Raw genomic sequence first — 13,937 nt, forward strand, 5'->3', positions numbered from 1 at the left:
TGCCAAAATTACAGTTAAATCAACCTATCTCAAAAACTATAAGAGATACTTTGATCAAACCAAAAATCGTTGAAAGAGTTAATTAGCATGCATCACCTCTATTTTTTTTAGAATTTTATACCCCGTAGTTATAAAAATAGAGGGGGGGACATACTTTTTACGACTTTGAGAGCTGATATCTCAAAACCGTTCACTTTAAGAAAAATGTTTTTTAGAAAACTTTATATCATTTTAAAAGACCTTTCCATTGATACCCCACACGGGTATGTACATCGAAAAAAAAATTTTCATCCCTCAGTTACATGTATGGGGGCCCCACCCCCAATTCTTTTTACTATTTAGTGTCATAATTTTGTAGCGGTTCATACAACACATATTCCCATCAAATTTCATCACTGTAGTACTTATAGTTTCCGAGTAAATCGGCTGTGACAGACGGACAGACGGACAGACGGACAGACGGACAGACGGACATGACGAAACTATAAGGGTTCCGTTTTTGCCATTTTGGCTACGGAACCCTAAAAACTAGTCTGTGGCTAAGAGTAATAAGATTAATAAGCCCATTTGTAATAAAAAAACTAAAAACGTAACAAAATAAATATTTTTGTGGGGCTTCCATAGAACATAGGTACATGATTTGTTTTGCCGATTTTAACTACTAGTATAGACATATAGTAACCGTAACCTTAACCTTGATCCTAACCTTATGTACCTATATTGCACAAGTCCGATTCGCACTTGGCCATTAATAGTATAATTTAATATTAGCCCAACTCAATTAAGTCTCCAAGCACCAAGTCATGTTTATTTGCTCACCTACGTGTCCTCTCAATGTCATGAACTCGCAAAGCATTTGAACTGCAACGCGTAGGCATCTAATCTTTGTAGATAGAAACCGCAGTTATGAGTTGCTCCGACTTTGATCATTTTTTTCTATTCAATGAGCAATGAAATTATGAAAGCCACGAAATTACACCAATACACTGAATTTATTATAGTAGGTAAGGTTCTGTAAGTACTACTAGATTGTAGGATATTCTTATTATTTATATTCCTATTAGGAAAAGGAAAAATGCTAAAGAAGGAGATAAATAGTAAATTAATGAAAGCATTTTCCTGGCATTGGCAGCCCCTTTATCCACTTATAGGTCTTCGTCTAAGCTCGAGTGTCAAATAACCCTATCAAGTTTAAATTAAACGCTTACTGAACTCGAACAGCCAATTTAACTGTCGCAAAATGTCACCTACATGCCAAATGAAACGTGCACTAACACACTTACATACATTATGATTCCATTATTATTTTCATGTCTGAACTTACAAATTTAAACCTAGGCACTTTTAAACTGAAAGCAATGTCATATATAAAGAAAAAAAAACTGGTCAAGTGCGAGTCGGACTCGCTCACCGAGGGTTCCGTACAAACTTTCAATAGTTGAATCATCAAAATGTTATTCATAGAACTCTACAGATTTGACTAAATCCCTCAATACTCAATTTTCCACATAAAAAGTAATATTTTAATATACAATTTTATTGTTAGACAACGTCCAAATAAAATCAAGACTATTCGACTTCAATTGTTTACGACTTACGACGTGTCGCAAGGACGCTCCTGAACCGACCACATTGTATCAGGAAAACGCGATGTAGGAAATGAGCGTTCAACGTACAGCGACATCTATCGGCAAATTAAGTAAAAATTCCATAAATTTATGTTGGTAAACTTCGGAGATAAGGGGGGGGGCGGTATTTTTTTTACATTTTCCTTCAAAAAACATTTTTTTTCCACGACCAAAAAATTATAAAAAATAGTTTTGATATGTACAGTTTGAGCTCTATTTAACGATACCCCACTTGACCTAGTTACTTGAAATTTTCAGTTTGCCCCCCTTTCATTTTGGCCATTTTTGCAATTAATATTAATAAATTAAAAAAATACTTTCATTTTGTAGAGGTTAACAATGTTCATAAGTATTCAAAATTTCAAAGCGATAGCATAAGTAGTTCTCGAGATATTTAATAATGTGACAGACAGACAGACAGACAGACAGACAGAGCGGCGCCATAAGGGTTCCTTTTGTATCTTTTTGGTACGGAACCCTAAAAAACCAAGACGTCCATTCCTCCAAGCGTCTTTCGTTTGCCGGACTTACACCGCTTGGCCATCTGGTCACGGGGGCGACTTACGAAAATTTCCCAGATGCTTGTGGAACTTGTGATTACACCCTTGTGACAGACCCATAACTCAAATAATCGTTTAATGGAAAACTAAAAACAAATCTCTGCTATATTTTCTATTTTTCGAGCCGATTTCGTCCAATTATGTAATGCGACTTTGCAAGTACGGTCACGGTGAAATATAATAATAATTAACCAACATATTTCATTTTATTTTACTTAAACCAATAGTTTTTCGGTTTAAAATGCTTAAGTGACATTAATTTCAAGGACACTGGAAGCTGACAGCCTCTTAATCGCCGTGTTTGACCTACTACTGATGCCGTGGCGACTTTGACACAAATAACAAGGTCCTTATTAAGTATTGCTCTAATCCTTAAGGGAGGATAATCCTGATTAATGTTGAGCAATTTGTGGGTTTTCCTTGAATTCCAACACGTTCTGATACACGCCACGGAACGGCTATAAATTATCTAATTAAGTGTTTGTGATATTGCTTTACGCTTGATATTGCTGCCGATATTATATTATTGACTTGTATTTTTACTTGAAACTGTCAAAAAATATCGCATACGTAATTTAATGGTTTGTTTATTTATTTTACATTCACTCGATCGACAGTTTTCAGATAAAACTCATGCGTAAGTCTCCATTTTCACACGTTTTTATGTGCATAACGTCATGCACATAAATGTATGTATGTAGTGCACATGTTTGAAGAAATGTAATTTTTGACATCGACTTATATTATTTATTTTATCTAGAGTTAATTAATACTTTACGTATCACAAAGTAAAAATCGGTTTTGTTCAAACTACAGTCGTCCCGCATACTGTGAACTGATGTAGATAATTTTTAAGAAAAAAAAACCGCCGCCTTTAGGGTTCTGGTGAAAGCTACTTGCGAATTTTGGATTATGTAGAATGTAGGTAAATAAATCTCATAACAAATAAATGTCACTGTTCTGAACTCAAATGCATGCTGTTCTTATAAAAATACCAAAGTCACTATAAGTGTGCCGTTCAGATTTGAGGAGTTCGGTTCTGAGCATCATCAGCAGTTCCACTGCACAAAATGTCACTGTTCTGGACGTAAGTGCATGCTGTTCTTATAAAAAAACCAAAGTCACTGTAAGTGTGCCGTTCAGATTTGAGGAGTTCCGTTCTGACCATCATCAGGAGTTCCACTACCCCAAATGTTACTGTTACGTAATACGTACGTAAATGCATGCTGTTCCTTTAAAAAAACAACAATCAAGAAATCAAGGAAGAGAAGTCCTTGCACAACAGTGAGACACTCGAATAGGCTTGGAACAAGACAAGTCAGCTTACATTGTTCTTAGTTTCCTTTGTGATGTCGGCGTTGAAGGCACGCCTGATGGCGGTGTGGCCGTCCTTCTGGTTGGTGGCGGTACCCGGCTGTACTAGGCGAGCCGCTCCGTGGAACACCTGGGGAAGACATGACAGTTAACACTTTAGAGAATGTGATGCTATATCTTTAACAAACTTTGACTATGAACTTATGGATCTCGCTCATACAGACATATTAGTGCGAGCGAGTTGTGGTGACTTCTTCGCCAGCAGGCGTAGTCTCGTCAACCATACTGATATACGAGCCTTCTTGAACCATGCTGCGGTTGACGTCTTCAGACGGCACATCCAGTTTCGCCTGAACGTGGATCTAACTTTACCTCTCGACTAACCTTGGTAGTAACCTCTTCTCCAGCAGGCGTAGTCGCGTCAACCACACTGACATGCGAGCTCTCTTGAACCATGGTGCGATGGACGCCTTCGGACGGCACGTCCAGTTTCGCCCAAGCGCGTATTTGACTATGTAGTATGCAGTAATCTTATGACTGAATCTAAAGCGCGCGCGCGCGCTACCTTAGTGGTGACTTCCTCCCCAGCGGGCGTAGTTGCGTCAACCACGCTGACATGCGAACCCTCTTGCAACATGGTGCGGTGAACGCCTTCGGACGGGACGTCCAGTTTCGCCTGAGCGTGGACGACGGGCTTCTCACCCGGCGCCGCGTCTGCCGAGGCGTGTTGCTCTAGTCGAGAGATCAGTTCGCCGTTGGCTTTTACTGCATCTAAAAAAGAAATAATGTTTGCGTACTTAGACGTATTCAGTCTATTTTTTGAGCGTTTCAAATGCTTTGACTTCGGCAAGTTGGCAACTTTGTATATTTAAAGCAGAAGTCTCTGATTTCTAGAAATTAAGGCTCGGAGAAATGTCTATTAATATTTATCATATCATATAAAATATCCTAACAAATTTGTTGAATTTATTAAGTTTTGCTTTACGTGGGTATATATCTGAGAATGACTTATTGTGTAAAGTACAAAAGTGCCGGTAGGATACAGTTTGTGATATAAAGAGTTTATTTTTTATTTTTTATTATAAATGGACTTACTCTGATATAATACGACTAGCTTTTACCCGCGGCTTCGCCCGCGTAATAAAAGTATTCATTAAGATTTTCATTTGGATCCGTAGGTTTCTCTGTAGGTATATTTATCTGCGATTATTTCGATTGCACATAATACTTTTGCTTGCAATGATTGTAGAAATATTACACATCGACCACAGCGTAGGTAATTCTATATACGCTGGGGAAACCTTTATAAACATCCGTAATAGCCCGTATTTCGACACTATGATCGGTGGGTAAAAAGTACTTTTTTCTATTATCCCTTACAATTTTTTACATTTTGATTATACTTATCGCAAACCAATCGCAAACGTAATCTTCAAGCAAGCAAACAACGATCGTCTTAGAGCACATTGATTGTAAGAGACCGCCGAGCGATTATCCGTATCCCTCTAACGATACCCATATTATCCGTATCCGTATCCGTATCCCTATCGCTATCGCTATCGCTAACGCTATCGCTATCGCTATCGCTATCGCTATCCCTATCGCTATCCCTATCGCTATCGCTATCCCTATCGCTATCCCTATCCCTATCCCTTATCAAGATAACACTTTAAGTTCTCGCGCTTTGTACACATATTTAAAGTCACATACAGGCTGAACGCGATTAATTAACATTATTTTTACCTTTTTTCCCAACGTTTCGGCCAGGTTGCACTGGCCGTGGTCGCGGAAGACTGACGTCCCAGTAAAATGTCACCGGAGATGTAAACAACACAAAACTACCCGATATTAATATATATAAATGTTCGGGGTAGACAAATAAATATAATCTACCCGCTTTTAGTTAATGTTTATTTCCCACCGCACGACACACAAAAAAAAAAGAAAAAAGGTAAAAATAATGTTAATTAATCGCGTTCGACCTTATCAAGATGTTTAATGATTTCTTATCAAGTGCTAAAATATAAAGTTTCATGGTTTTATCTTTTAAAATTAAGAAATCCCATACAAACTTTCAACCTCTTTTTCAACCCCTTCATCCCTTTTTTCGAAATAAAAAGTAGCCTATGTTCTGTCTCAGGGTCTAAAGATTGTCTGTTCCAAATTTCATCAAAATCGGTTGCGTGGTTTAAGCGGGAAAGCGTAACAGACAGACAGACAGACAGACAGACAGACAGACAGACAGAGTTACTTTCGCATTTATAATATTATAGTATATAGTATATATAGTATATAGTATATATAGTATATAGTATAGTATAGTATAGTATAGTATAGTATAGTATAAGTATATAGTATAGTATATATAGTATATAGTATATATAGTATATAGTATGGATTTAAATAGAATGAAAGACTGCCTTTAAGGGCTTTAAGCGTTTAAAACTTTCAAAACGTGACTTCTAACAAGGCGCGTTCTAACAAGAATGTCAGAGGAAACTTATTTGCTATCGTAGCTAAAAATACTCAAACAAAATTTACGACGACTTTTTTGAAGACGATTTCAAAAGAAAACTAACTGGTAACAAAGTATTTTTCGAAGAAAAGTTTGGCTTCATTTATTGACAAGCAAATTTTAGATAAAAATAATGCTATGATAATTGTATGCTGTACAATACGACTTAGAGTGATTTAAATAAATTATAATCGAAGAAGTTAAATGTTTTCATATCACTTTAGGAATTAAAACAAATAACTTGAGTTACCACAGTATTTTATTCTCGATATAAACAATATTTCTACCGTTGGGATTTCAGACCAGACCGAATGCATAAAAATGCCGCTGGATTCTGTACCTCGTATCGTATTTCAAAAATAGGACTGCTATTTTCCATAGCTTTTAAAGCAATAAAATCGGAAATCAATCAATCAAGCATATACATATACATACTTATAATATAGTCAATATCTTTAAATTCGTAACGGCATATGTAGAACCCATCTGGAACCCAAGACGTATGAAGATTGGACCAACCAAGTTTGAAATGGCATTGGCACAGTTATTTAACAAGACATAATATAATCTGTTCAGGGTGCGTAGCCGAATGGCACAAACGCTCACGAAACGCTCACGAAACGAAACGCTAGTAGATATCTATCCCTATCGCTCTTGCGTATTGGCGCGACAGAGCCAGACTACGTTTCGTTTTCGTTTGGCGTCGGAGAAATGCCATTCGGCTACGGGGCCAGTTCGCATTGTCATTTGTTAGCAAGTTGAGGTGCTACTTAGAATTTTCATAATGAGCTGTTAGCCACACCTACTGCTGTCACAGTATAAGGATATATCAGTAGTTAATCTCCGGCAGCGGCGGCGCGGTCGTTACTACTGCGCAAGGTCACGCAGGGTTGTACAACGTTACTATAATCGACTTCGTACAATGTAAGTTGTTGTAAATCTAATAGGTACTATTAACTGTAAGTAGGTTTTAGTATAACAATACCACGTCATGACACCACATTAGTCAGTATTGAAGACACAAAAAATCATTATAAATATATTACTCTCATACGCGCAATAGTAGATTGTGTAACAATAATTGCAAAAGCGTTAATTTAAGTGTTCATTTTATATGTTTTCTCTAGAATACACCCAATCCATCACAATAAAAAAAGATTCGTTTGAACTAGAAACGTAGGTACCTACTGTCCTACTCGTATTAGTAACTGTGTATGGCGCTATGCTAGTACCAACGCTCTTTCTACCTTTTTATCTAATAAAGATTCAAGTACGTATTTGTTTCTTAAATACTGACGAAATCATATTTACATAAAATGTTTGAATAGATGTTTGCACAATATTTAAGTAGGTACCAAACTTTCGAGCTAGATAGATCGCAGCATCTACCTAAATGTCGTTACAGATAAATCCTTATTGATTTTAATGTGTCATTCTAGCTTTAAATCTCACTTTTACGCCATTTACGTAAGCAATAATGTACCTAACACTGCAAATATATAACAACCACTTACTTTTCTGGGTGTCTAGGAATTCTAAAGAATGACATTTCCGCATTTTGAGAACTTTCCATACACCCATAAACACTACAGTAACGAAAATATGTCTTCGGTGCTGACGTCATTTTCTCCCGAACTCAACACGTCAACACAGCGCGCAAACGCGGCCCCGACTGTCCAGCCCAATAATCACCAGTTTCGCATGTTTTCGCCGCATGCGAGGGGAGGGAGGGGGACACACCGCGCGGCGTGAAGTTTGTAAGAAGAGTTATTACTGGTTTTATACTGTGCTGCTGTGAAATTATCATATAATATCATATCATATCTATTTATTGCATCCAAGATGTTAAATTATAACCTGTATAGACATAGACATAGAATGGCTTTATTTAATATCACAATGTTACAATGTTAAAATTAAACTGCATAACTTTAAACTGCATAAAAGCAAAATATTTGTTATTGTAAGTTTGTGGGGTCTAATTATTTGAAAATATTGTTGTTGCAAGAGTAAACCGAAGAGTTAATAAAATCGATAAATCTGACTATTGACTCTACATAACAGTTTTCACCCACATTACTTACATATGCCTTATTAGACCGTACATACCTATTATACCTGTAAACCCAATGTTAACATAGTAGCCAGTGGGCGTCCTAACACATGCAAAGCCATTATCAGTGTTAGCATAACAACCTCGCTATAATGTGACATTATCAATCCTCGATCAAAGCCGCTAGCCAAGAGGACAATCGTTGTCGCTCCATGGCAAACGATACGCGATGGTCGCACCAATAAGGAAGAGTGCTAGAGAGACATGACTACGATACGACGTTACGGACCGGCAATGATTGTACACTTGACTAGGGGCTAAGTGTTCGCCCTGTTTCAATAAGTTGCGTAACTTGTTTTTCTCTGATAGATATAAAATTCGAAGCACGGGTAGACGATGTTAAAAACTCGTCAGGGGCAATGTTACATAAATCTATAACTGTACTGTAAGTAAAATAGGCAGGTATACTATTTATGAAATTCGAGTTTCTGATTGACCCCGATATTGCCTTGCGAATGGCGGAGCCTTATTGTGCGAAAGCTTTTCACCAATGCTCATATATTCCCGGTTAGTCTTTATGCACTAATTTAATTTTTTAATTTATTGTTCAGAACACATACAGTCATATATCAAATAACATAGGTAGCAAACATGTATAAGGTATAAAAGACCTGGAGGTTCATAAATGTTTTAAAAAGTAGGGTATACATCAAAAACATGCAAATGCGTCTTTGCGAGGAGAAAAACATATGATAAATTTACTTTAACAACAAAAGTTTAGATCTAATAAGTCCTTTTAAAGCTGGAAGTGAATGCATAAATGGATCGATGTCATAGAAATACTCATTGTAATTTTTAGATACACGTTTGAAAAAAGTATGCCTAGAATAATTAGTACGTGCGAAACTCACATAAAACAAATTTCGAGGACGTAAGGAACGATGCGGTACATTAAACATAATATTTTGTAGTAGATTTGGGCTATTAATTTCATTTTTTAAGATTTTAAATAAAAACATTGTGTCTATAAAAAGTCTTCTATTACAAAGAGAAATTATGTTGAAATGCTTAGCTGACCTGGCTGATGACTCAAATAAAGTGCACTACTTCTCAGTTAAGTATTTTGAGGCTAAAAGTGAAAGTGACCACATAATATTATTATGAACTTACATTTGTATGACATCGGTTATCGGTTACCGTAAGATCTCATCTTATTGCTTAAATAGTTTGCATTAACCTCGCCTGGCTCTGTAGAAGCTGAAAATGGCGTGCCGGTATTTCGACTTTTATAAAGCCAGGCGAGTATAAGAAGATTTGTTTATACGAAACCGATAACCTTTCCACGTTACCAGTGTTCGGCGTTGCCGGAAAAACTATCAGCAAATAGCAGCAATCTCGATGAGCGGGTAATTTCAACATGGTAATAAATAGAAATATTTTGCATGTCTTACATCATTAACTACAGTTCCAATTGTGTCCACTAAAAACGCGTACCGTATATAAGTACAATATAAACATGTCCAGTCGAGATTGTCCCCTGTAGTGTATCGTACTGGTGAAATAACTTATGTAACAAGTAATTTAAAGCAAAATGTTTAATTCACTTCAAATTCCACTATAACTTCAGAATGATCAAGCAAAATGAAGAGATTAAAACTTGAGGCGAAGTTTCCGAACGCTATTCGTAACGACGTGGATGCCTGGGTGGCTAGCCGAATGGCACAAACGCTCACGAAACGCTCACGAAACGAAGCGCTAGTAGATATCTATCTCTATCGCGCTTGCGTATTGGCGCGACAGAGCCAGCGGCGTATCGCTTTCGTTTGGCGTCGGAGAAATGCCATTCGGCTACGGGGCCTGAGCACACATTAACTTCGTGCTAAAATAAATGAGTGTACGTGCGAGTAGTTTGCGAGTATACTGAGTGTTTCAACTCGGGTAAAAATCGTATTTAAACAATTCCCGTTAAGTTTGTACATTTGGATCACGTCTCCGATTTGGATAAAAATTGGTAGGCTGATAGAGTCTATGATGCTGAGCCAAATCCACTAGGTTTCCTAAAATGTCCTAGGTTGATTGTATGAAACTTTCCTTTTTTGTTACCGAAAATGTATAGAAATCTGGTAACAGAAAAGGAAGGTTTCATACAAACTACATAGGACATTTTGGGAAACCTAGTGGATCTTGCTCAGCATCATGAACTCTTATCAGCCTACTAATTTTTATCAAAATCGGAGACGTGATCCAAATGTACAAACTTAACGGGAATTGCACTTTTACAAGCTTTTATTCAACTTGCCTTGTTAGTATGTTAGTTTGGGTCAAAACGTATATAAGTAAGCTAAATTTGACCCACTTCCCGGTTTCCGATTGAGCTGAAATTTTGCACACATAATGTCAATAACGTGACAATGCAATATTATGGTATCATGGAGCTGATCCGATGATGGAGCAGAAAGGTGATCATAGGAACTCTGTTATGAAACTTCGTATCCCCACCGAGTAAGGGGTTCTTAGAAACGTCTCGAAGAGAAGTAGATGACCGTTGAAAGAAAGGTACAGCCGGCGATAAAAGCTTGTACCAAAAATGAAATTCTTGCAAAAAACTTATTTACCTATATATACTATTAGCCCTGTATGTGATTTAGGAATGCAATATAATATTTAGCGCTGGCTATATATGTTTGCGACTAAACCGATTTGTTGCGGCTTTTAACTATAAGTAAAATTATTGTTCGATGATTTTGAGCGAGATCTGGATGAAGCTGGGATAAATTGATAATACTTTACCTTAATTTAATATAGTTTTGGTCTTCACTGCATAGCCAATAGGTATATCAGCAGTTCTCGAAAAGTTTGTACAAAAATTAAGGAAAAAGTTAAATTTGTTTTTATTATTCCTATTTTGTTCCCAAGATTTTTTTGATGAATTGAGATTTTAGTAAGTTTTATTACGTCATTAAGGTTTTCTAGTATCTATATTTTCTGAATTACAACCATTATCCTGTATATATCTTAGGAAAGTCGACTTATATTACTAAAATGTTGGTAACAAAATAGGATCAATTAAAATTTGCTGACGTGGCTATGTCAGCAGTTCTCGAAAAGTTTGTACAAAAATTAAGGGAAAAGTTAAATTTGTTTTTATTAATTCCTATTTTGTTACCAAGATTTTGTTGATGAATTGAGATTTTATTAAGTTTTATTTCGACATTAAGGTTCTCTAGTATCTATATTTTCTTAATTATAACAATTATCCTGTATATATCTTATGAAAGTCGAATTATATTACTAAATGTTGGTAACAAAATAGGATCAATTAAAATTTGATGACGTGGCATTGTACAAAGTTGACGGGAATTGCTGATGTACAAAGTTGTCGGGAACTGCTCATATATATAACAAATATAATTTGTAAAATAAGTACCTAATGAGTAAAGGTCGTTTTTACGCCGCAATTACTGTAAAGGAGGCCAATTTTGATTTGTCAGACGGCTATTCAATTGCTTACATTAGTTTCCAATATGTTTGAATCAAAATGTTATTAGGAGAGATTTGTTACTTACCAAGACTGTGATATTCAATATGCGAAGATTGTTCCACCTTGCCGGGTTCAGCTGTAAAAGAAGAAAGATTTAAGTAAATAGTAAATTAGACTAAACGAGTACCAAGCCAATTCCGATACCATCTTGGAAAAATAAGAAAATATTAAGGATTGTAAAGAATCATTCACTTGCACCAACGTTATAATAGAATGATGGTTTTATTTACATACATTTTTAAAATATTAGAACAAAATTCTTAAGCTGAGAAGGTTTAGGTAATTAATGTAATGACATCCATGCTAATATTATAAATGGGAAAGTGCGTGTGTCTGTTTGTTTGTCCGTCTTTCACGGCAAAACGGAGCTACGAATTGTCGTGATTTTTTAAGTGGAGATAGTTGAAGGGATGGAGAGTGACATAGGCTACTTTTTGTCTCTTTATGACGCGAGCGAAGCCGCAGTCAAAATCTAGTAATTATATACAGGCGTATTCAATTAGCTAAATACTTATCCGAATATAACTAGGTATATCGCAGACAAAAGTGACGTTTTTGGCTTTCCTATATAGGTCACTTTTGACACATCACATCGGAATAAAATTGAAACAACATTGCAACAATCCGAATACATCGAGTTAAATGAAAATTGTACAAATTCCAAGTTCATACTCAACGTAAGATAATATTACGTTGTTCGTAATAAGTACGGTGATAAAACTTCTCTACCTACTATACTAATACAATTACAAGTTAATAAAACGCTGGCCATGCTGCCGCAATTTAATCTCTATGGTACTCACCAAGATTGGCATTTAGTGCATTTATTTGTGTGATGAACACAGATATTTGTTCCTGAGTCATGGATGTTTTCTGTGTATATAAGTATTTATATATTATATATATCGTTGTCTGAGTACCCACAAAACAAGCCTTCTTGAGCTTACAGTGGGCCTCAGTCAATCTGTGTAAGAATGTCCTATAATATTTATTTATTTTATAATATTGAAATATTCTACATAATAGTATAACATTTATTGAAATCGCATGAGTAGAGCCTGAGCAGCTAACAACTTTCGGAGCAACCCTCGTACCTATCGTCAAGAAAAGAGCGTCCTCCCATGATAATGATCGATAGCGTATTTACAACAATTACAACCCTCTGTTGTCAGGTCCATGGACCTGAGCCTCTGAAATATTGTTTACTCAACTACTCTTCAAGTTATCATATCTGTATAAAGGCTCAAGTAGTCACTTGCAGATGATTTTCCATTACATAAGTAGAAATTGTGGCGTAGACGAGAGGTTGGCATTGGCAACCTGTCACTGCAATGTCACAATTGCGTCTTCCTTCAACCCTTTAATTACCAAGTTAGTGTGATTGTCTGATTGCATATGTATGTATGTATGTATGTATGTATGTATTTATGAATGTATATATCGTCACTACTTTTAAAAAAACTTGTATCTTCGTCTGTCAATGAAAAGAAAATTGTAGTAAGTATGTATGGAATGCATATAGACTTACTGCGTTTTAACTTTGAGGAACAGCGTGAGATACGAGATTTTTTAAAAGTAGTGACGATATAGGTTATAAATTATCTAATTAAAACTGCGCTGAAACTTACACAGGTAGTTTGAGATCTTCTAACAACATAAGTACCTAATTATAATTAAAATTGTTTTCCCCTCACTAGCTCGGAAACACGTGTTTTGTCCTTTAATACCAGCGGGTAAAAACGCATTTTATCCACTAGTGGGTAAAGTAATTTGACCTTGAATAAAGTCAAATTAACTGCTTTAAAATTTATAAAAGTAGGTGAATATAGTAATAAAGATGATTTGCTGCGGAACTACTGGAAGCAGTGATAAACGCATTTTTTGCGTTGTAGTTTCCTCGCTATAGTGAGGGGAAAAGTTTTGTGTTACACTCGGGTGCAAATGTATTTTACTTCTCGTGTGTTAAAAAACTCGCAAGTTCAGGATTCTATTCTCGAACCACTCGCTTAGCTCGTGGTTCAACTATAGAATCTTTTCACTTGCTCGTTTTTCAATTCCACACTCGGCGTTAAAATACAACTTTGCCCCCTTGTATAACAAATAACTATTGTTGATTTACTCGTGTTGTTTAACAATGCGAACGCGTGGTTGTTTTAGTCAGATATTGAAGATAAATATTTTGTTCTTGTTTCGTTTCTTGTAAAATGTGGAACATTACTTACATAAGAATATTAATTTAATTATAACTTAACGTTACAAGTAAGGATTTTTATTATGGTTATAAAATCCAGTAAGATTTACAATAACGAACTTGTTTTCAGGTTTC

The 13,937-nt window shown here is 36.0% G+C and overlaps 1 protein-coding gene across 1 annotated transcript in view; it reads right to left on the reverse strand.

The window, feature by feature from the left end:
* The window catches only part of LOC125224620, a 186,310-nt gene that overhangs the window by 39,365 nt on the left and 133,008 nt on the right, over positions 1-13,937 (reverse strand). Inside the window, exons 6-8 of the mRNA XM_048128042.1 lie at positions 11,637-11,687; positions 4,068-4,273; positions 3,516-3,632 (exon numbers count right to left, since the gene is read on the reverse strand). Coding sequence (XP_047983999.1) covers positions 3,516-3,632; positions 4,068-4,273; positions 11,637-11,687 — 374 coding nt within the window. The remainder of the gene's footprint in view (positions 1-3,515; positions 3,633-4,067; positions 4,274-11,636; positions 11,688-13,937) is intronic.

The sequence above is a fragment of the Leguminivora glycinivorella genome, chromosome 3, assembly GCF_023078275.1.
Source record: "Leguminivora glycinivorella isolate SPB_JAAS2020 chromosome 3, LegGlyc_1.1, whole genome shotgun sequence".
Taxonomy (NCBI): domain Eukaryota; kingdom Metazoa; phylum Arthropoda; class Insecta; order Lepidoptera; family Tortricidae; genus Leguminivora; species Leguminivora glycinivorella.